General features: G+C 35.7%; 2 protein-coding genes and 1 pseudogene across 3 annotated transcripts; 1 reads left to right on the top strand and 2 right to left on the bottom strand.

The window, feature by feature from the left end:
* The first annotated feature begins 5,636 nt into the window (after positions 1-5,636).
* Positions 5,637-9,466, top strand: LOC105798219 (cullin-3A). Of its 2 annotated transcripts, XM_012628203.2 has the most exons (3): positions 6,005-6,154; positions 6,828-6,905; positions 7,220-9,466. In XM_012628203.2, the coding sequence occupies exon 3, from the start codon at positions 7,233-7,235 to the stop codon at positions 9,258-9,260; it is 2,028 nt and encodes a 675-aa protein (XP_012483657.1). In that variant the 5' UTR covers positions 6,005-6,154; positions 6,828-6,905; positions 7,220-7,232; the 3' UTR covers positions 9,261-9,466. The 2 variants fall into 2 exon arrangements, with proteins under 2 accessions (XP_012483656.1, XP_012483657.1); XM_012628202.2 differs by lacking the exon at positions 6,828-6,905 and having other exon boundaries at positions 5,637-6,154.
* Positions 9,467-9,580: 114 nt separating this feature from the next.
* Positions 9,581-12,719, bottom strand: LOC105797408 (MDIS1-interacting receptor like kinase 2). Its single transcript, XM_052621134.1, has 3 exons — positions 12,541-12,719; positions 10,165-11,987; positions 9,581-10,081 (listed from the first exon to the last, which is right to left on the bottom strand). The coding sequence occupies exons 1-3, from the start codon at positions 12,717-12,719 to the stop codon at positions 9,687-9,689; spliced, it is 2,397 nt and encodes a 798-aa protein (XP_052477094.1). The 3' UTR covers positions 9,581-9,686.
* A 3,143-nt stretch (positions 12,720-15,862) lies between these two features.
* Positions 15,863-18,932, bottom strand: LOC105797407 (cysteine-rich receptor-like protein kinase 5; annotated as a pseudogene).
* Positions 18,933-21,617: the final 2,685 nt, after the last annotated feature.

Genomic DNA, 21,617 nt, shown 5'->3' with positions numbered 1-21,617 from the left:
ATAACGATGGAGAGTATCCAAAACTCAAATACAAAGAAAAAATCCCAAAAGAAACCCAAATACCCCAAATACAAAGGCTCTCTCAAAATCTCTTTAACAAATCTCACACGAGATATTTAATACAAATCTGATTCTCTGGATCTCATCTCCTCAAACAGGGTTCTAAAAGCCCTTTAAATAGACTAAAACTAAAGTCCTAATCATACTCTAATATCCCTAAAAGAATTAGAGTTTAACTGGGAGAAGAAGTCTTACTGAAAGTAAAAAATCGGAGTTGTTTTCTCCATTCGTCGTTGTGTCGTCCCCACATGCTCCACCTAGCTCATCTCGACGTAGCCTGTCATCTCGATGTTTGGGACCTCTTCGTCCTGACATCACGTGACTTTTTGCTCTTATTTGATTGCTTGATGATTCTTGATTGAAGTACTCGTAATGTATCTGATAAATGCGAGGCACACCCCACAAATATCCACCTTCGCTCATATTTATCATGCTTCATTTGCCAAAGCTCACTATGGGCCTATCTCAAACTTTGCAGGATTTTAACCGAATACAAACTCTGCTTGAACTTTGAAACCAAAAGACTTCTAGTCTTCATCTTGTGCACTTTCAAATTGAAACTGACTCGAGTTTTCTTCCCATGAACACAGTGCTCTGTGTTTTTTTCAACTCCTACACACTAAAGAGAACTTCTCTTGTCCAAAACGATCATACCTTTTTCGCTTGTATAATCAAGTCATTTATGCCTCAACTAAGTTGAATTTGACTCTCTAACAAATGAAGAACTTGCGGTTTTATCCTTTGCCGTTGATCCTTGCAGAACATAAAGATTATCTATCTTTCAACCTCTTATCAAAACTAGAGCACCATGAGACACCTTAATGTCGTTTGACTCGATGTTGATTCTGTAGCCCTTCGAATCCAAATTTCCCAAGGAGATGAAATTTCTTTTTAAATCAGACACATGCTTGATATCTGATAGTGTTCTGATTGTCTTGTTGTGCATCCTAATCTGAACGGTACCAATACTAATTACATTACAGGATGAGTCATTCCCCATATGCATAACTCCACCTTTAACTAAATTGTATATGGAGAACCAATCCCTGTTGGGAGACATGTGAGAAGAAAACCTTGAATTCGGACGAAAGTTTGGAGCTTTCACTTGTTGACACCAATAAGAAATCATCACTCTTTTCTATGACCATAGTACTGTTGGTTACCTGAACATTCTGCTCTACATCCTCGTCACTCTCGTCAGCCCTCCTGTTTTTAATTTTCAAACTATAACATTCTGCTTTATGTGACCCAGCATTTCATAGTAGTTGCATCTTTTGTCACGGTTCCTCAATTTCGACCTTAACCTAGACTATTGTCTGCCTCTAGCAATCAAGACTAAGGCTCTTTCATTGGATTTGCTACTTAAGCCTAATTCATTGTCAAGTTTTTCCTTACTCAACAAATTTCCCTTCACATCCTCAAATAAGAGTTTATCTCTTCCATAAATCAATGTCTCCCTGAAAGTTTTATACGACAGGGGCATTGGTCCTCTAATTGTATATATTGGCTTAAAATATCTACTTTGTATAATGGTAAATAAAATATCTCCGAAGAAGGGCTTGAGAAAGTGGGAACCGCTTAGGATTGTTGATTAGGTCTACTTCGTTTGGGTCTTCCATTGGGAGATTACTGTGGGCCAACCCCTCAATTTCATTGGCATGATTTTTTTTTTCTCATAATTGTTATAAATGATTTTTCTTAAAAAGTAACATTTAAAAAGGTTTTAAAGTTGGGAACTTCAATATAATATAAGTTGGCACGATATTTTTTTCTTTAATTATATTATTTATGTTGTAATAATATTATTTATTTTTATATTTTATTTATTATTGATTTATGAAATAATTGGAGAAAAAAGAGTTTAAAGTTTATTTTTAACAAATTTTTCGATTTAAACTTTTAACATAGTATAATTTCAATATTTTGGCCATAACTTAACTATAGACTTCTTTTTCGGCCCATAATATACGGATTCAAAGATAACTAAAAAATCTAGCTAAAGTTATTTCATGGATGAAGCCCAAAAATGCTAGGAAGATATCCAAAAATGGCATGGAAGTTTGACGCGAAAATTATCAAAATATCTTGAAGAATTCTATTTTATATGATTTAGGGCACTTTGTATTTTAAACATTTATGCAATTTTTTTTTGCCCTATAAATAGACATTATTAGGTTAAAACTTAGAGATGTAGACCTAGTCCTTCTTAGTTTTATTTTGTTTTGTTTATTTTATGTGTTTCTAAACTCTCATTTCTAGTTAAAGATTTTATCGAAAGTTGATTTAATAAATTTGTGAGACTTAATTTGCGCTTTAATTCTTCTTTGTTCTTTGGTATTCATGAATCTTCAATTTTAGTTACAATTGCTCAAGTTTATTGAATAGATGACCAATATTCAAGAGCTTAACATAGCCTGATCTTCATAATCTATGTCAACCTCAACGTTCTTCAGGTCATTCCGAAGTGTAATAAACTCACTAATCTGAGTCCTAATGGGCGTTCTTTCATCTATATGAAACATGTACAAATGTTGCTTCAGTACAAATTGATTGACCAACGATTTTGTCATATAAAGGGTTTCTAATTTCTTCCATAAAGCAGCAGCTATTTTCTCTATAAGTACTTCTTGTAGCACATTATTCGCGAGGCATAACTGTGTCGTAGACAGAGCTTTTTCATCAAGCTCCTCCAATTTTGATTTTTCCATACCTTTAGGTTTTTTACTGGTAACGACCTTCTTTTGGCTGTTCTGAATTAGAAGTTTTGTCATTCTAACCTGCCATAAACTAAAGTTTGTGATCCCATCAAACCACTCAATATTGAATCTCATTGTTGCCATCTCTGAATGTGTTGATCTACAGAATTCGAACCAAGCTTTGATACCAGTTTGTTGGGGATCGACCCGTATGAACAATAAGATAGTAAATGTGGAGAAGAACAAATACAAATATTTACATGAAAAACCCTCACTAAGGGATAAAAAATCATGGGCAAAAAAGGTTTCGGCTTTTCACTAAGTAACAAATAAAGAGTATAATGATGGAGAGTATCCAACCCAAATACAAAGAGCAAATCCCAAAACAAAACCCAAAAATCCCAAATACAAAGGCTCTCTCAAAAACTCTATCTAAAAACTCTTTAACAAATCTCATACAAGAGATATTTAATACAAATCTAATTCTCTGAATCACATCTCCCTAAATAGTTTCCAAATGCCCTTTAAATATGCTAAAACTAAAATCCTAATCAGACTCTAATATCCTTGAAAGAATCAGAGTGTATTAATTGGGAGAAGAAATCCTATTGAGAGTAAAAAAAACTGGAGTTGTTTTCTCCAATCGTCGTCGCGTCGTCCCAACGTGCTCCACGCGGCTTTTTGCTCTTATTTGGCTACTCGTCGATTATCGACTTAAGTACATGCAATGTATCCGATAAATGCGAAGCACACCCAACAGAAGTCTATAGGACTTTCGGTGTTTTTAATAAATTTCTATAGCTTTTTATAGTTTAAATAATTTTTTATATTTCTAAAATTTTAATAATTTTTTATTTTTAAAATTTTATCAAATTTCTTATATGTTTTAATAATTTCAATATATTTTTCTATATTTATTTATAAGTGGTTATGACATGTGGGGAGATACCTAGAAAAAAAAGAAAAAACTTGGGCTGTTATCTTTAACAATAACAATTAAAGGGTCTTTTTTTGTTACATATTGACAGTTAAATACCTAATTGAGCACAAAAAAGAGGGTGTAATTGTCCTTTTGAAAAAATTTAAAACTTTTACCTTCTTAAACCTAAATTATCTATTTTTATGTGAATATTATTTAATAACATATCTAATTTTAATAATAATAATTTATTTAATTCAACTAACAATGTTATTAACGTTAATATTATTTAATAAAATATCTTGTTTTAATCAAAATTGTAATAATTAATTATGTTAATATTTAAAAGTGCCATATCTAATTCATTTAAGTATGAGACATAGGATTGTTACCATTGCATGCTTAAATTGCTTTAGTATATATATGATTACATTATTAGGGTTTATTTATAAGTTACAGACTGTATATCAAATATTATTTTTATTTTATTTATGCATGTATTTTTAAGATGTGAAATTTAGTAGATTTAAAATTTGATTTTTGTCTTTCAAGTTCGTTTAATGTGAAGTTTGTGATTGTTCTTTTCAATAATATTATCTTCAATATCGAAGTTTGAATCTATATTCTTTCTTTGAGAATATAATGTGACTTATCACTACATCCAATTAAAGCGAAGTCGAAAAATATTTTTTGGAGACCAAAATTAAATTATATATTTTACTATAATATATATCGTTTGAATTTGTAATAATTAATAAAAAGAAGGAAGAAGTTCAATTATTGTGGAATTATAATAAAAGTGGTAGAAATTACGTTGGCGGATAGAATTATCTTAGAACTTCTTTAATAATATAAATTAATAAAATAAAATATTTTGATATCATTTAAATATTTATAATTTACTTTTGGCTTTTAAGAAAATTTTTTGCTTTGCCTCTAATAATTTATATGGGGAAAATAATTTTTCTTCTTATTCATTTTTATTTAAAAGGAAACTTCAAAATATAAAACAAAAATTTTCTTAGTATTTTTATTTGAAAGGAAACTTTAAGTTTTATACTAATAAAATTAACCAAAACATTAACGGTAAACTATTAAAATAGTTACTTTTGTTTACCTTCTTAGACTAGATTTTTGTCACTTATTTTTAACATGCTACGTTTTAGTCATTTAAGTTATTACGTTGTAATATTTTAGTCACTGAACAGTTAACAGCGTAAGGATAAGTTGATCTGTCATATTAAATCATCATTTCAAACAAAAATTTTAGGTTAATTTATACAACCGGTCCCAATATTTTTTCATTTTGAGCAATTTATTTTTTTCTTTTATATTTTTTAACTTTCCTTTTTTTTGCTCTCTTTATTTTCCATTCTCTTCTCGTTCTCCCTTTTTTTTTCCTTCCTTCTCCATTACTTTTAACGTAGTTTTTTTTTATATTTTCCATTTGCTAAAACTAATCCCTATACTTTTATTTTTTAAAACAATTTAATTTTTTTCGAGTGAAGGCGAGCTTGTCGACTAATTTTAACAAATAAAAACATAAAAAACTACATTAAAATGAAGAATGGAAGAAAATAGAGGAGAAGTAAAAGAGAATGAAAAAAAAAGAAAAATTAAAGAACATAAAAAATTAAATTGCTCAAAATGAAAATAATATAGGACCAATTATAGAATTTAACCTAAAATTTTCGTTTAAAATGACAATTTAAAGTTCCACGTCAACTTACCGTTACATTGTTAGTGATAATTAACAATTTCAAATGACTAAAATAATACAATACGATAATGTAAATGGCTAAAATGTAACATGATGTAAATAAAATAAATATTTTAATAGTTTATCCAAAAATTAATAAGGTAGAAGCAAAAGTCTTTTCCGTCTAAGCTATTCCTTTCCAATTATTTTGGCAAAGGAAAGTAATTAAGCAAAAGTAATTTCAAAAAAATAAATTAAAAAACCTGAAAAATTCTTAAACGGAAAAAAGAAAGAGCAGAAATATAAGTAAAACACAAGCAAAGCTAAAATCAGCATTTCTCTTCCTTAATTACCTTTGAAAAACCTTCGAATTCCCTCCCTCAAACCTTTCAATTCATGAAACCCAAACAAATTCTCTCTTTGTTTCCCCTTATCTCAAAAACCCAGTAATTCAATTCCCTAAACAAGAAAAACAAAACCCAGTAATTGAATCCGGGTCGTTATCGAACTTTGATATCAAATTCCGGGCTTCAAAGGTTAATCTGGTTGGATTATAGGTGGGATTTTGATTTGAAGCGTGATTTGTTTGGTTTTAGACAAAGAAAATTGAGAAAGGGAAATGAGTGCTCAAAAGAAAAAAGCGTTTCAAATAGAGGCGTTTAAGCATAGGGTGGTGGTTGATCCCAAATATGCAGAGAAGACGTGGAAGATTCTGGAACATGCTATTCATGAAATTTATAATCATAATGCTAGTGGACTTAGCTTTGAAGAACTTTACAGGTTAGATTTATTTTTCTCTCCTTTTTTTGTTATAATTTTATGTAATTTTGTTAAATTATGCATCTTTTACTTGAAGTATTTTGATTGTGATGTGAAACTTAGATAGAGTTTTGGTTTAATTATTTAAAAATCTGCAGGTTGATGATTTCTTTGAACAATTGAGAATCTAAAACTATATTTAATCTTCTCTTTGTAAATATAAAATGCGATCATGTCTGAGTTCTGTAATTTATATAATTAGGCTATGAAGACTTGCCGAGATACCGGTTTTGTTAAGTTTCTTAGTCCATTGTCTATTGAATTGAGGTTCTAGTGTTTAAATGGTAACTACATCTATAAATTAACATGGAAAAAGAAAATGCCGCAAGTGGTTTATGGGTACTAAATGCAGAGATGAATATAGGTTGCATGATAAGCAGTTCTGATTTTGAACTTGGTGGGGTGCCATTTTGAACAATGAAATCTGAAAATGGTGTATGAAGTGTTGTTTATATTTATCTGGAAGCTGAAGGTTGATGACACTTGCAAATGGACTCCGATTTTATGAACTGTCTAAGTAGTCGTGAGGACTGCCGACAAACTGGCTGATACAGATGCCACTGCTGGTTCTTCTGAAAGGGCCGCATTAATAGATATTTCTCATCCCTTTTTTCTTTTCCCGTTTCCTTTGCAGTCGCATGGCTCTCTTTTGCTAGTACTTGGGAAGTTTTTGGAGTTTTTGAGCTCTGCCATTTTGACGGTAATCTACACGGTATAAGAGAGAGGCTTCTTACCAAGTTGTGCTATTGTTTTTGGATCTTTGATTCCTCGAAACTGTCATCCCATATATTACTTTTAATAACTCATGAAAATGTTATGATTTAGATGGTAGGTTTTTAGCTATATATGTGCTTGAAACAAATGCTGCTATGATTATTGAATATATAAACGTGTCTTATGTGATGAAGTCATTTAATATTGTTGAAATGACTTCCAGTTTCTAGCTGTCTTGAGATCTGCCATAGAACTGTCTTTGATATCCGCAAAATTTTAGGATTCTGACACCTAAGCGTTAATGTAAACCAGGAATGCATACAATATGGTACTGCATAAATTTGGGGAGAAACTGTATTCTGGGCTTGTCACTACTATGACTTCTCATCTAAAGGAGATTAGTAATTCAATTGAGGCTGCTCAGGGAGGATTATTTTTGGATGAACTTAACAGAAAATGGGCAGAGCATAACAAGGCATTGCAAATGATCCGAGATATATTGATGTACATGGATAGGACCTTTATCCCAAACACCCACAAAACCCCAGTTCATGAGCTTGGGTTAAATTTATGGAGGGATGTCATCATCCATTCCCATGCAATCCAGTCTAGGCTTCAGGCTATACTTCTTGAAAATGTAAGGAGAGAACGGAGCGGTGAAGTCATAGACAGGGGTTTAATGAGAAGTATCACAAAGATGTTAATGGATCTAGGTCCTTCCGTTTATCAGGATGATTTCGAGAAGCATTTTCTTGAGGTTTCAGCTGATTTTTATCGTCTCGAGTCTCAAGAGTTCATAGAGTCCTGTGATTGTGGGGAGTATCTAAAGAAAGCCGAGAGACGCCTAAATGAAGAAATAGAGAGAGTCTCACATTACTTGGACACCAGAAGTGAAGTCAAGATAACAAATGTGGTAGAAACGGAGATGATTGAAAGTCATATGCACAGGCTTGTGCAAATGGAGAACTCGGGGTTGATTAATATGATTGTCGATGAAAAATATGAGGACTTAGGAAGGATGTATTGCTTGTTTCGTCGAGTATCCAATGGGCTTGTTTTAATCAGAGATGTCATGACTTCATACATTCGTGATACTGGTAAGCAGTTACTCACTGATCCCGAAAGGCTGAAGGATCCTGTCGATTTTGTGCAACATCTGTTGGATTTAAAGGACAAATACGACAAGATTATCACTTCAGCATTTAGAAATGACAAGACTTTTCAAAATGCATTAAATTCCTCGTTTGAATATTTCATCAATCTGAATTCTCGGTCTCCAGAGTTCATCTCTTTGTTTGTTGATGATAAGCTTCGAAAAGGTTTGAGGGGGGTTACTGAAGAGGATGTGGAATTGTTACTCGACAAGGTGATGATGCTCTTCCGTTACCTTCAAGAGAAAGATGTTTTCGAGAAGTACTACAAACAACACTTGGCCAAAAGGCTTCTTTCAGGGAAGTCCGTCTCTGATGATGCTGAAAGAAGTTTGATTGTTAAGCTCAAAACAGAGTGTGGGTATCAATTCACCTCAAAGTTGGAGGGTATGTTCACAGATATGAAGACATCACAAGATACGATGCAAGGTTTCCATGCAAGTCATGGTTCGGATATAGGGGATGGTCCCATGCTTTCTGTCCAGGTTCTGACAACTGGATCTTGGCCAACTCAACCTATTACTACATGCAAACTTCCTGCTGAAATTCTGGGAATATGTGAGAAATTCCGTAATTATTACCTAGGTACCCATACCGGACGGAGATTGTCTTGGCAAACTAACATGGGGACGGCTGATTTGAAGGCAACCTTTGGTAAGGGACAGAAGCATGAACTGAATGTTTCCACATACCAGATGTGTGTCCTTATGCTCTTCAACGATGCTGATCGACTAAGCTATAAGGAGATTGAGCAGGTGACCGAGATTCCTACCTTTGACTTGAAAAGGTGCTTGCAGTCTCTTGCCTGTGTTAAGGGAAAAAATGTGCTTCGGAAAGAACCTATGAGCAAGGACATAGTAGACACTGATACCTTTCTTTTCAATGACAAGTATACAAGCAAGTTCTTCAAGGTCAAGATAGGCACTGTGGCTGCGCAAAGGGAGTCGGAACCTGAAAATCAAGAAACTAGGCAGAGAGTGGAGGAAGATCGAAAACCGCAAATTGAGGCAGCAATCGTGAGGATCATGAAAGCTAGGCGTGTGCTGGATCATAACAACATTGTTGCTGAGGTCACAAAACAGCTACAGTCACGGTTTCTGCCCAACCCCGTTGTAATTAAGAAACGGATCGAGTCCCTTATTGAGCGGGAGTTCCTGGAGAGGGATAAAGGTGACAGGAAGTTGTATCGCTACCTTGCTTGAAAAGATTGTCGTCTTCACTTGCCAGGGTTCTGATGACGCCTTTTATTGCTTTTGAGTTTGGATATCAGGTCTGTGGAGTCTCACTTACATTTTATAAGTTGAGAGATTGTTTCATGAATTATAGATAGCTGAGGTGAATTCTTGATGTATGTATTGATTGCATTTTGTTGCTTTGATTCACCCTTAATTTACTTTTATGTTATTTATCTTTGAGTTGGTTTGAAAGAAGCACAAAATTCAAGGAAGCAGCCAGCGATGATGTCTTAATATTTGGATCAAATTGTAGAATTTATGTCTTCTAAAGCAACCGAATAAACAGGTTTATTAAACATTGCAATTCATTCCATCATATATAAAACCAGAGATGGTTTACAAACAAATTATCAGAGCATGATAAACAATATCTAATCAACAAGCGCATGGACTTTAAACATCACAAGTTTTAGTATTGCCTTCAATATGCATTTCACGGTTCATGAGTTGTAACAAAGAGATCATCCAAAGAGGAATTCCCAAGGATGTATGGCGAGAAAGGAACCCTTCAGACACTTCCTTCATTGTTGGTCGGGACTTCGTTTGTGGATTTAAGCAAGCGAATGCCAGTGTAGCAACATGAACAAGATTTTGTGTAACTAGTTGACTTGTTGGAAGTGGTAAACGGTTGTCTAACACATCAACCAGCTTCATGTTTACCAAAGAAGTTGGTGATGACAACCATGATAACACTTCTTCAGGATGCTTTCCCATTAATGTTTCCAGTGCTATCACTCCAAAACTATAAACATCGCATTTTTCGGTGACAATCATTGTATAAGCAAGTTCTACATACACAAATTAGTAAGAAGAAATTCAACTATATGTTCAGAGAAAAGGTCAGTAAATCAAGTAAAAAAGAAAACGCCACCTGGAGCTACGTAGCCACAAGTTCCGACAATAATGGTCTTATTGGATGAATCAAGATCCAACATTCTAGCTGTTCCAAAGTCGGCCACAAAGGCCTCAAAACTTGAGTTTAAAAGAACATTGTTACTTGATATGTCTCGATGAACTATCGGAGGGCAGCAATCATGGTGCAAGTAAGACAAAGCATGTGCTATGCCTTTGATGATCTCTACTCTTTTCGTCCAATCCATGTCCACAGCGTTCACTTCATCCCTTAGGTTGCAGAACAAACTCCCTTTTTCCATGTATTCATAGATCAAAAACATGGATCGTCGGTGTAGACAAAATCCGTGAAGCTTCACTATGTTTCGATGTCGTATTTCTGATAGAAACTTGATCTCGTTCCTGAAACTCTTGTCAAAAGTTGGATTTTCGGCTTCTAAATGATGAAGTTTCTTCAAAGCAACTACTTTACCACAAGGGAGTTTTGCTTTGTAAACACTACCATAACCACCAACTCCAATACAGTATCGGAAGTCGAAATCCTCTGTTGCTGCAACGATATCCTCGTATGCTATCTTTCCATCATAGTTCCATATGGAACACAAATCCCCATTCTTGGTTGGTTGTACGCTGACATGGTTATTCTTGAGCTTAAACCGTGAAAATAGCAAACATCCTAAAATGGAGAATGTGAATAAGATCGCAATAGGGAGGAATGTTTTGATATAGTAAGGAATTCTGCTGCTGTTGGCTATTTTGGTTAGTGGAGTAGGACACATATAGGGTGATAAATCACTATTGCCTTCAAATGGATCGGGAGAAATCTTGTTACAACCATTTCCAGCATCGATAATGCGAAGCTTAGTGGCAGACAAGATAGGGATAGGACCTGAGAGTTGGTTGAAGCTAAGGTTTAGATATGATAGATCAAAAAGCTTGCCAATTTCTTTTGGGATAGAACCTTTTAATAGATTAGAACCAAGGCTTAAGTCCAGCATCTTTGATAAACTACCAATACAAGAAGGGATTGAACCAGTCAATTTGTTTTGGGAGAGGTACAATGAAGTCAAATTTGCTAGATTACAAATTTCTTGGGGAATAGGACCTTTTAATAGATTAGAACCAAGGCTTAAGTACAGCATCTTTGATAAACTACCAACACAAGAAGGGATTGAACCAGTCAATTTGTTTTGGGAGAGGTACAATGAAGTTAAATTTGCTAGATTACAAATTTCTTGGGGAATAGAACCTTGAAGTTGGTTATTATCAACGTCCAAAATTTCCAAATTGGTTAATTGGTACAGAGTAATGGGTATTGAATCGACAAGTCTATTGTTGTAGAGACTCAAATAAGTCAAATTTCTCAAATATCCAATTTCTAATGGGATAGATCCATTGATTTGGTTCCCCGAAAGGAGCAGATATTGGAGACTGGTTAATTGACCCAAAGCAGAAGGGATTGGACCAACAATTCCATTGCTGGAGAGACTCAAATCAGTCAAATTTCTCAAATATCCAATTTCTAATGGGATAGATCCATTGATTTGGTTCCCCGAAAGGATCAGAGATTGGAGACTGGTTAATTGACCCAAAGCAGAAGGGATTCGACCAACAATTCTATTCTTGGAGAGACTCAAATAAGTCAAATTTCTCAAATATCCAATTTCGAATGGGATAGATCCATTGATTTGGTTCCCCCAAAGGATCAGAGATTGGAGACTGGTTAATTGACCCAAAGCAGAAGGGATTGGACCAACAATTCTATTGTTGGAGAGACTCAAATAAGTCAAATTTCTCAAATATCCAATTTCTAATGGGATAGATCCATTGCATAAATTACCCCTTTAGGGAATGAATGCGCAGCTCTCCCCCTTTAAACGACGCCGTTTGCGATTGTTATAATTGCTACAGTTTTTTTTTTTGCTGTTTCATTTGTTACAAAGAACAGAAAAATAAAATGAAAGGGGGCTTCCCCTTTCTCTGCTAGGGCTCCAAGCCTAGCTTTGGAACCCCGCCGTCCAGGGATTTAAATAGCGGACCGATATCGGAATAGCGGCCGTTATATAGCGGTAGCGGCGCTGTCCGAAACCGCTATTGCTGAAAATAACGGTGGATCGCGGCCGCAATTTAATGGGTAACGGCCAATTGCGGGAATAACGGGCCGCTATTCCCGTTATTTTCCGTTCTGATGGTTAAAGCGACATCGATTGAAGGATGAGATGAAGGTTGGGGATTCCGTTCGGTACAAGAGAAAAGAATTAGCTTAGGTTCACACCCACCCCTTCTTTTGAGCAAGAGTGAGTAGTAGCTAAGATCTTGAGGTTTTCAGCGTGCTTCTTTGTCCATGGTTGGGTCGATTCTGCGGGGCTAGTGGAATTGTACAACCGGCGCAAACAATAGGGCAATGGGATATGCCGATTGTATGACCACGAAAAACAAATGAGAGACTTTGAACATCCGAGAAGCTCGAGAACATTTCCCCAAAGGAAAAGTGAAGCAAGGATGAAGATGATGAGCCATGAAGCGGCAGTGATGAAGTTGAACTGATATACTTGTAGGTGAAGCAATATCCATGTTCTTTGTTGAAACCGAACAATCATTGCACACTTGCACTCACTTTCTTTCTCCGAAATATTTTTGAAAGAAAGTAGTTTGGGGTGTATTTCCTCTGTGTTTTCAAGTAATGAAACGTTGAATTTGTTGATAAAAAAATTTAAGTGAAGAACAAAGAGGAGTTTGTTTGATTTACACGTGCACAAGTGTAAAGAACAATGTGGAAGCCATGCAATAGTCGGTAAAATTGGAGAACTAAGTGGTCAAGTTAAGCCCTTGGTTACTGAAGAGAGTAAGGAGAGTAGTGAAGTTGTGGAAAGGGCTTGGAATGTTTTACAATAAATTGTGCGAATTTTAAAAAAATTCACGACCGCGGCACCCGCGATGACCGCAATAGCATCCGTTATGTCCGCAACCGCGATAACGTAACGCGACCGAAAACGCGACCGCGACCGTTATTTAAATCCCTGCCGCCGTCATCCACCACATCTCCACTGCAATGCCACCAAGGATGGTGGCCGGAGTCGCATGGAAAAAGAGAAAGGTTTTTAGCCCGTGCCCACAAAAATGGGAAAGAAAAAGAAAGTCTTCCTCATCCCCTCTCTGAAAACTCGGCTCCGGCGACGGAGAAAGGGACTCCGACGATGGGATCGTGACGCCCAAGTAAGCTTTTTCTTGCTTTTCTATTCTAGTTTTCGTTCAAATGGATTTGTAAAAATAAAAAATAAAAAAAAAATAAAAAAAGAGAAAAACAAACAGGAAACAGTAAGATATTTTAATCAACCTTTTCAAATTTCTGTTCTGCTTTTTGATTGCTTAGTGTGCGTAAAAAAAAATACAACGAGAACATTTTGGCTTTTATAGCCGTATTACAACTATTGATTTCTATTCTTTGTCTTTTTGCTCTTTATTTGGCCGGATTCTTCTGTTGCCTTGCATTTATTTTTCTCTGCAGGTGTCAGTGGCGTGGAAGGCCAGTGATAGGCGAGTGGTGGCGGCGAGCGCAAGCAGAAAGCAAGGAGGCGGCGACAGCAAAGATGTGAGTCATCTGACTAGGGTTTTTTTTCTGCTAAAATTTAGCTGAAAAATTGCTTTAGATTTTGGGCCATTTGGGCCCTAGGGTTTTGATTTATTTGGGTATAAATTGGGTTTATATTTTTGTAATTGGACTGTTGGGCCCGGGCAAATTTTGGGCCTTACAACATGTATGTGGATATTATAAGGTAAGACTCCCGAATGAATATATTTTATATTAAAAATATATATTTATAAAATTATTTTAATAAATAATTATGGGTAAAGTGAAAAACTAAAAATAGTGTATTTACAAGTTACCAATCATGTATAATCACACTCAAATATAATTATTAAATGGATATTTATTTTTATATTCAAAAGCTGGAAGTTTGAAAATCAAAAGTGCAAAACGAAAAAACAATGAAAAATAGAATTTTGTCCTTATAATTAAATTAGAAAATAAATAAATAAGAATGAGGTGAGAAATGATATTGTGGTTGAAATATATGTAAAAATAATGTAAAATATAAATTTATTGATAGATATAAAATAAACTCAATTAAATTCTCAAATGTATGTTTCATTTAAAAGCAGTTTTTCTAAACTATTTTCAAGAAATCGCCAAAAATGTAAAAATATTTTACACATATTTACCCAAACACGAAAAAAGTAAATCATTTCCAAAAAGTAAATCGTTTTCGAAAATATTGGCAAGCAAATGGAAGTTCAGGGCTAAGATTAAGAAAGAAAAATACATGGTTTACTTAATTACATGTTACCTTAGGTGAAAAGGGCCTTCTTTTTAATTTTTGTAATGATCATCTTATTTTAATATAATTTGTATAGCTTGAACTTAATCATTTATAGATATTGTGGCGACTGATTCCTTCAATAAATTATAAATGCGGTTTCATTACTTAATTACATGTTATAACCAACTTAGCATTTGACTTTTGACCTTTAAGCGAGATAGTTAGGTTTTTAAATTTGCAATCTTCTCGGACTTGCAGATTGATATTAAGAATTGTGATTGTTGGTAAATGCTCCCTCGATCATGTTGATGATCAAGTCTGCTGCGATCCCACCTACAAATGCTCTCTTGCTTACGCATTGTCGATCCGCTCTCGCTAAGAGTGGTTAGAAGAAGCTAACGGGGTCGAAGAGGACGAGGAAGATCAAGGAGACAAATAAGAGTGCAAGAGGAAAGACGAGGAAAAAAGAAAATATTTGAGGTCTTTAATGGAAGAAGAAAACAGGAAGGTGAAAGAGAGCTTAGTAGTGATGAAATACGACCTTTATTTCTACAAAATTTCATCTGATATAGCCCAAGAGACATGGCTTGTTGGTGGAATGAAAGATCATTTATACTGAAGCCGAAGTTGGAAGAGATGATTATATTATATTATTATCCCTAGTCACTACTATGTTTTCTTCATAGTTTCACTTTATAAATACTTCTTTGTGCTTTATTTCTGAACCCTTCCATCTGAGGACTAAAAATTCTAAGCCTTATATAAAAGTCAAAGTTTATCAAATAATATCCAAAAATCATAAAATAAAGTTCATTTTATTAAAATAAGTGCAAAACCCTAAACTTAAAATTAATATAAAAATAAATAAACTAAATCAAATTGAATTATTATAGATAATATAAAAAAATTAAAAGACCTTACCCCTAAGCATCTTACCCCTAAGCATTATTGAAGTCTTTAGTGGCATTTGCTTTATCAAAAATTACCCCTAAGCATCTTTCCCTCTTTCCAAAATGGTTTGGTCATTTTTAGTGTAGTCTTTTTTAGAAAGCTTTCTTCTGAACCATTTAACATTTATGCAAATTAAGGAAAGAAACATTGTATTTATAAATTTGATTTTTTTTTTGCTTTAATTCACAATTAATTTACTTATATTTGATTTATCCTTTGAGTTGGTCTTTCATGCTTGAAAGAAGCACGAAATGAAAGGAAGCTATTAGGATGGTGTTTGAATATTTGGATCAAATTGTCGAATTTATGTTCTGTAAAGCAATCGAATAAACAAGTTTATTGAACATTGCAATTCATTCCATCATATAGAACATAGGATATGGTTTACAAACAAATCATCAAAGTTTGATAAACAATATCTAATCAAGAACAAGTGCATGGAGTTTAAACATTACAAGTTTCAGTTCTATCTCCAATATGCATTTCACAGTTCACAAGTTGTAACAAAGAGATCATCCGAAGGGGAACTCCCAAGGATGTTTGGCCACAAAGAAACTCTTCGTACACTTCTTTCATTGTTGGTTGAGACTTAGGTTGCAGATTTAGGCAGGCGGATGCCAAAGTAGCAATGCGAACAAGATTTTGTGCAACTAATTGACTTGTGGGAAGTGGTAAACGGTTGTCTAGCACATCAATCAGCCTCATATTTACCAAAGAAGTTGGTGATGACAACCATGATAACAATTCTTCGGGATGCTTTCCCATTAACGTTTCTAGTGCCACCACTCTAAAATTATAGACATCACATTTTTTGGTGACAACCAATGTATATGCAAGTTCTGCGTACGAAAAACCAGATAAAAAAGAAAATCATTTATATGTTCAATTAATTTTATAAATTCCGAAGAAAATGTCATCAAACAAAGCAAAGAAAATCACCTGGAGCTACATAACCACATGTGCCCACAATGGTCTGATTGGATGATTCAAGATCCAACATTTTAGCAGTCCCAAAGTCAGCTACAAAGGCCTCAAAGCTTGAGTTTAAAAGAACATTGTTACTTGATATGTCTCGATGAACTATTGGAGGGCTGCAATCATAGTGCAAGTAAGACAAAGCATGCGCTATGCCTTTGATGATCTCCACTCTTTTGTCCAATCCATTTCCACGACTTCCACTTCATCTCTTAGGTTGCGAACAAACTCCCTTTTCCATGTACTCATAGATCAAAAACATGGACCGTCGGTGTAGACAAAACCCATGAAGCTTTACGATGCTTCGATGTCGTATTTCATTAGAAACTTGATCTCATTCTGAAGCTCTTGTCAAAGGCTGGATTTTCAGCTTCTAAACGATGAAGTTTCTTCAAGGCAACTACTTTACCACAAGGTAGTTGTGCTCTGTAAACACTTCCGTAACCACCAACTCCTTTACAGTATTGAAAGTCGAAATCCTCTGTTGCTGTAACAATATCCTTGTATGCTATCTTTCCATCATAGTTCCATATGGAACACAAATCCCCATTCTTCGTCGGTTGTACACCGACGCTGTTATTCTTGAGTTTAAACCGTGAAAATAGAAAGCATCCCAAAATGGAGAATGTGGAGAAGATGGCAATTGGGAGGAATATTTTGATATAGGAAGGAATTCTACTGCTGTTGGTTTTGTTGGTTACTGGAGGAGGACACATATAGGGTGATAAACGACTATTGCTTTCAAATAGAGTAGGAGAAATCTTGTTACAATTATTTCCAGCATCGATAATACGAAGCTTAGTGGCAGACAAGATAGAGACACTGTTGGAGTTGAGAACAACACACAACAAAGTTCAACAAGAAACTTGCCAAGCAAGGATCGAGACTTGCGGCAGAAACAAAGCAGAAAAACAAAACAAATTTCAAAGCAAAGCTAAAATAGAGAGCATATGGATGAAATCTTGATTGAATTCATTCAAAAAACTGAAAATGGCATAAAGCCAATACATAAAAAAGTTTACAACTTGACAAAACAATAGGTTAACCTAATCACAATCTACTACCACTAACAAACTTAGTAACTTGAGCTAATTAACTTGTACAAATCAATAAAGCTGATTAACCAGCTCAATCACCATCAATTTACATCAAACATAAACCTAATATAGTTAAAACTGAACTAAGTTACATTGCATCAACTTAGTATACAAAATGAAACAAAAACATGCTTGCTGGCTTGATGAACTAGCAGCTTCTGCATATGATAGCCTCGACTGTCTTGGTTGCTGCATGCTGACCATGCTTCAAACTCCTCCTTGGTTAGCATGTTGCAAACTCCCATTTTAGCTCTCAGATGTTGAAACTTTGAAACACTGAGTGCCTTTGTCAAAATATTAGCTAATTGCTCTTCAGAACTGCAATGAACCAGTTTAATAACATGAGCCTGCTCCATTTCTCGAACTGCATGAAACTTGATATTGAAATGCTTGGTCCTCCCATGAAAAACAGGGTTCTTTGCAATTGCAACAGCAGATTGGTTATCACACATTATCTCTGTTGCTTCATTTTGCTCATGGTTAATGTTTATCAAAATTTTTCTAAGCCATATGGCTTGATTAACTGCTGCAGCAGCAGCCACATATTCTGCCTCTGCAGTTGACTGAGCTACTACTCCCTACTTTTTTGAGCTCCAGCAAATCATAGCAGACCCTAAGTTGAATGCATAACCCGAAGTGCTCTTCATATCATCTAATGAACCAGCCCAATCACTGTCACAATAACCAACAAGCTTCAAATTTTCTGCCTTGGTGAACAGCATTCCATAAGACAAAGTTCCCTTGATGTATCTCAGAACTCTTTTTGCAGCTCTAAAATGACTTTCATTTGAACAATGCATGAACCTCGAGAGTAGACTCACAACATACATTATGTCAGGTCTAGTGGCAGTCAAATATAGCAAACATCCAACTAGACTTCTGTAGGTTGTTTCACAAACCTTTTCATGCTTGTCTTGGCTTGATAGCTTTTCTCCAACAGCAACTGGTGTGCTGGTTGCTTTGCAATTCTCCATTGAGAATTTGTTGAGAATCTTCATGGCAAAGGTCTTCTGACTTAGCCAAATTCCTTTCTCAGCTTGTGTTACTTCCATGGCTAAGAAGTAGGACATCAACCCCAAGTCTGACATATCAAAATGCTGTTGTATTTTGGTTTTAAAATTGACTTGTAATTCTCGATCTCCTCCTGCCACCAATAGGTCATTGACATACAATGAAACAATGAGCTGAGTTTCATCATTTATCGATTTAACATACAGAGTTGGCTCGCTAAGACTCCTGTTGAATCCCAAACAGGTCAGATAACCATCAATTCTGCTGTACCGGGCCCTTGGGGCCTATTTCAAGCCATACAAGGCTTTGTTGAGCTTGTACACCATTTCTTCCTTGCCAGACACCTTGAAGCCTTGAGGTTGCTCCACATAAATTTCTTCTTCAAGGAATCCATTGAGAAATGCTGATTTTACATCAAGTTGGTGTATCATCCACTGCTTTTGTGCTGCTAAGGCAACTAGAAATCTTATGGTATCGAGCCTAGCCACAGGTGCAAAGGTCTCGAGGTAATTTGATCTATACCTTTGACTGAAGCCTTTCACAACCAATCTAGCTTTTAACTTATTTAGGCTACCATCAACATTGTTTTTAACTCGATAGACCCATTTGACACCAATAACCCTCCTGTTTGTTGGTATTTCAACCAGACTCTAGGCTGATTCTTTTCAATCATCTTGATTTCTTCAATCATTGCTTGCTTCTAGCCCTCCTGGCTTGCTGCTTCTTCAAAGCAACTTGGTTCAACAATAGCCACTTGTGCTCTTTCATAGACATCAGCCAATGATCGAGTGCCTCTGATTGGGACATCATCTACATCCATTTCAGATGTGTTTTGATCATTTTCAACTTGGTCCAATGCCAGGTCTTCAGTTACTGCCTCTGGTTTAGCCTTCTCCCAATTCCAGCATTCTTTTTCATTGAACACAACATCTTTGCTCACCAGAATCTTGTTTGTACCAGGTTCTAGAATTCTATAGCCCTTTTTAACCATGCTATAGCCAATTAGAATCCCTGCTTGAGCCCTTTTATCTAACTTACTTCTCTTCACAGCTGGAACTTGTGCATAGCACAGACAACCAAAGGTTCTAAGATGAGCCATTGATGGCTTAAATTCAAACCAGGCTTCAAATGGTGTCTTCTGAGCTAGGGCCTTGGTTGGGAGCCTATTTTGATGGTAGACCGTAGTGTTAACTGCTTTAGCCCACAGAGTTTTGGGCAAATTCTTCTCAAATAGAAGACATCTTGCCATATTCATTAAACTTTTGTTTTTTCTTTCACTTACCCCATTCTGCTAAGGTGTATACACATTAGTCAGTTGATGTTTGATGCCTGCTTCTTCACAGTAGGCTTGGAACTGAGCTGAGGTATACTCAGTTCCATTGTCTGACCTTAGTGCTCTAAGCTTGCAGTCAGACTCAGTTTCAACAGCAGCCTTATACTTCAGGAACACAGATGCAACATCTGATTTCTACTTCAGAAAATAAATCAAGCAGTATCTTGTATAATCATCAATAAAGAGAATAAAGTACCTGTTCCCTTTAAAAGACTCAGTCTTTATTGGTCCACACACATCAGTGTGTACAAGTTGTAGCTTCTCTGATGCTCTCCATGCTGTGCTTGTAGGAAATGGCAATCTTGCCAATTTTCCTTGTTGACATATTTCACAAAGCTCATCATTCTTTATTGAATCGATGAAGTTTTCAGCCAACCCTTCATTGGCCATCCGAGCTATGGATTTGTAGTTTGCATGTCCAAGCCTCTGGTGCCAGAGCCTGGAATCATCAGTGGAGGCTATACAGGCTGAATGTGAGCTATTTGGCCAGTCTACTTCAAAACATATGTTAGTCATAGTGACTGTTGTAAGGTTTGATCCATTCGGATAAAAAATTTGACATTCTTTCTCCTTGAACACTACTGAGTAGCCTTTCTTAAGTAGTTGAGTTATACTGAGAAGGTTCCTGTCGATTTCAGGTACCAAAAGTACATTTGAAATGATTTTGCCACCTGTAGGGGTATGAATCAGTACATCCCCTCTTCCTTCAGCATTTATGAACTGACCATTTCCAATTTTCACCTTGGTTTTGCAGGTTCTGTCCAAGGTCTTGAAGATAGTTTCATCTGGTGACATGTGGTTTGTGCAATAACTGTCCAGAAGCCAGCCCTTTGAACTCTTCTTCTGATTTGTTGCACATGACACAACAAAACCCTGTTCCTCATGATCACTGCTATCTTCAGCCACTCGAGCTTCTGCCTTTTGTTGCTGAAATTGATTCTGCCTTGGTTTGCTTCTGTTCTTACAAACCTTTTCAACATGGCCATTTTTCTTGCAGTATCGGCATACTGCATCTGGTCTAAACTAGCATCTATCTTCTGGATGACCAGCCCTTTTGCAATGTTTACAGAGTTGGTTACTGCTTCTAGCAGCATCAGGCTTAGGCCTATTTTTCCAGAACTTTTTACCTTCCTGAGCACTGATGCTCAAGGCTTCTTTTGTTTTGGCTTGAAAAGCCCTTTCCTGGTGCTCCTCTTGTCTGCTGGCTCTTCTTTGCTCTTGTGCATACAAGGTATTGATTAGCTCAGTTAAGGAGATAGTTGTCAAGTCCCTTGAGACTTCGAGGGATGAAATTTTGGCTTCATACCTTTCTGGCAAAGTGGACATGACTTTCTCAACTATTCTAGCTTCACTGAATTGCTCTCCAAGGAGCCTTATGCTGTTTACAACAGCCATAATTCGATCTGAATACTGTTTGACTGTTTCTTCCTCTTTCATTTTGAGATTTTCAAAATCCCTTCTCAAGTTGAGCACTTGTTGTTTTCTTATTCTTTCAATCCCCTGAAACTCTTCTTTCAGCTTATCCCAAGCCTCCTTTGGTGTTTTACAGGCCATGATCCTCATGAAGATCACATCTGTCACACAATTCTGTATGCATGACATAGCCTTGGGCGTTTTTGTTCTTTCATCAGTGTGTTGCCTTATTTGAACAACTGTTGGATTAGCTCGAAGAGGTGCTGGCTCAGTATCTGAGTTAACTACTTCCCATAGGTCAAATGCCTGCAGGTAAGTCCTCATTTTAACTACCCAAATGTTGAAGCCCTCTCCATTGAAGACAGGTGGT

Source organism: Gossypium raimondii, chromosome 9 (assembly GCF_025698545.1).
Source record: "Gossypium raimondii isolate GPD5lz chromosome 9, ASM2569854v1, whole genome shotgun sequence".
NCBI classification, from domain to species: domain Eukaryota; kingdom Viridiplantae; phylum Streptophyta; class Magnoliopsida; order Malvales; family Malvaceae; genus Gossypium; species Gossypium raimondii.
The sequence above is the reverse complement of the archived record's forward strand: the minus strand, read 5'-3'. Positions and strand labels throughout refer to the sequence as shown.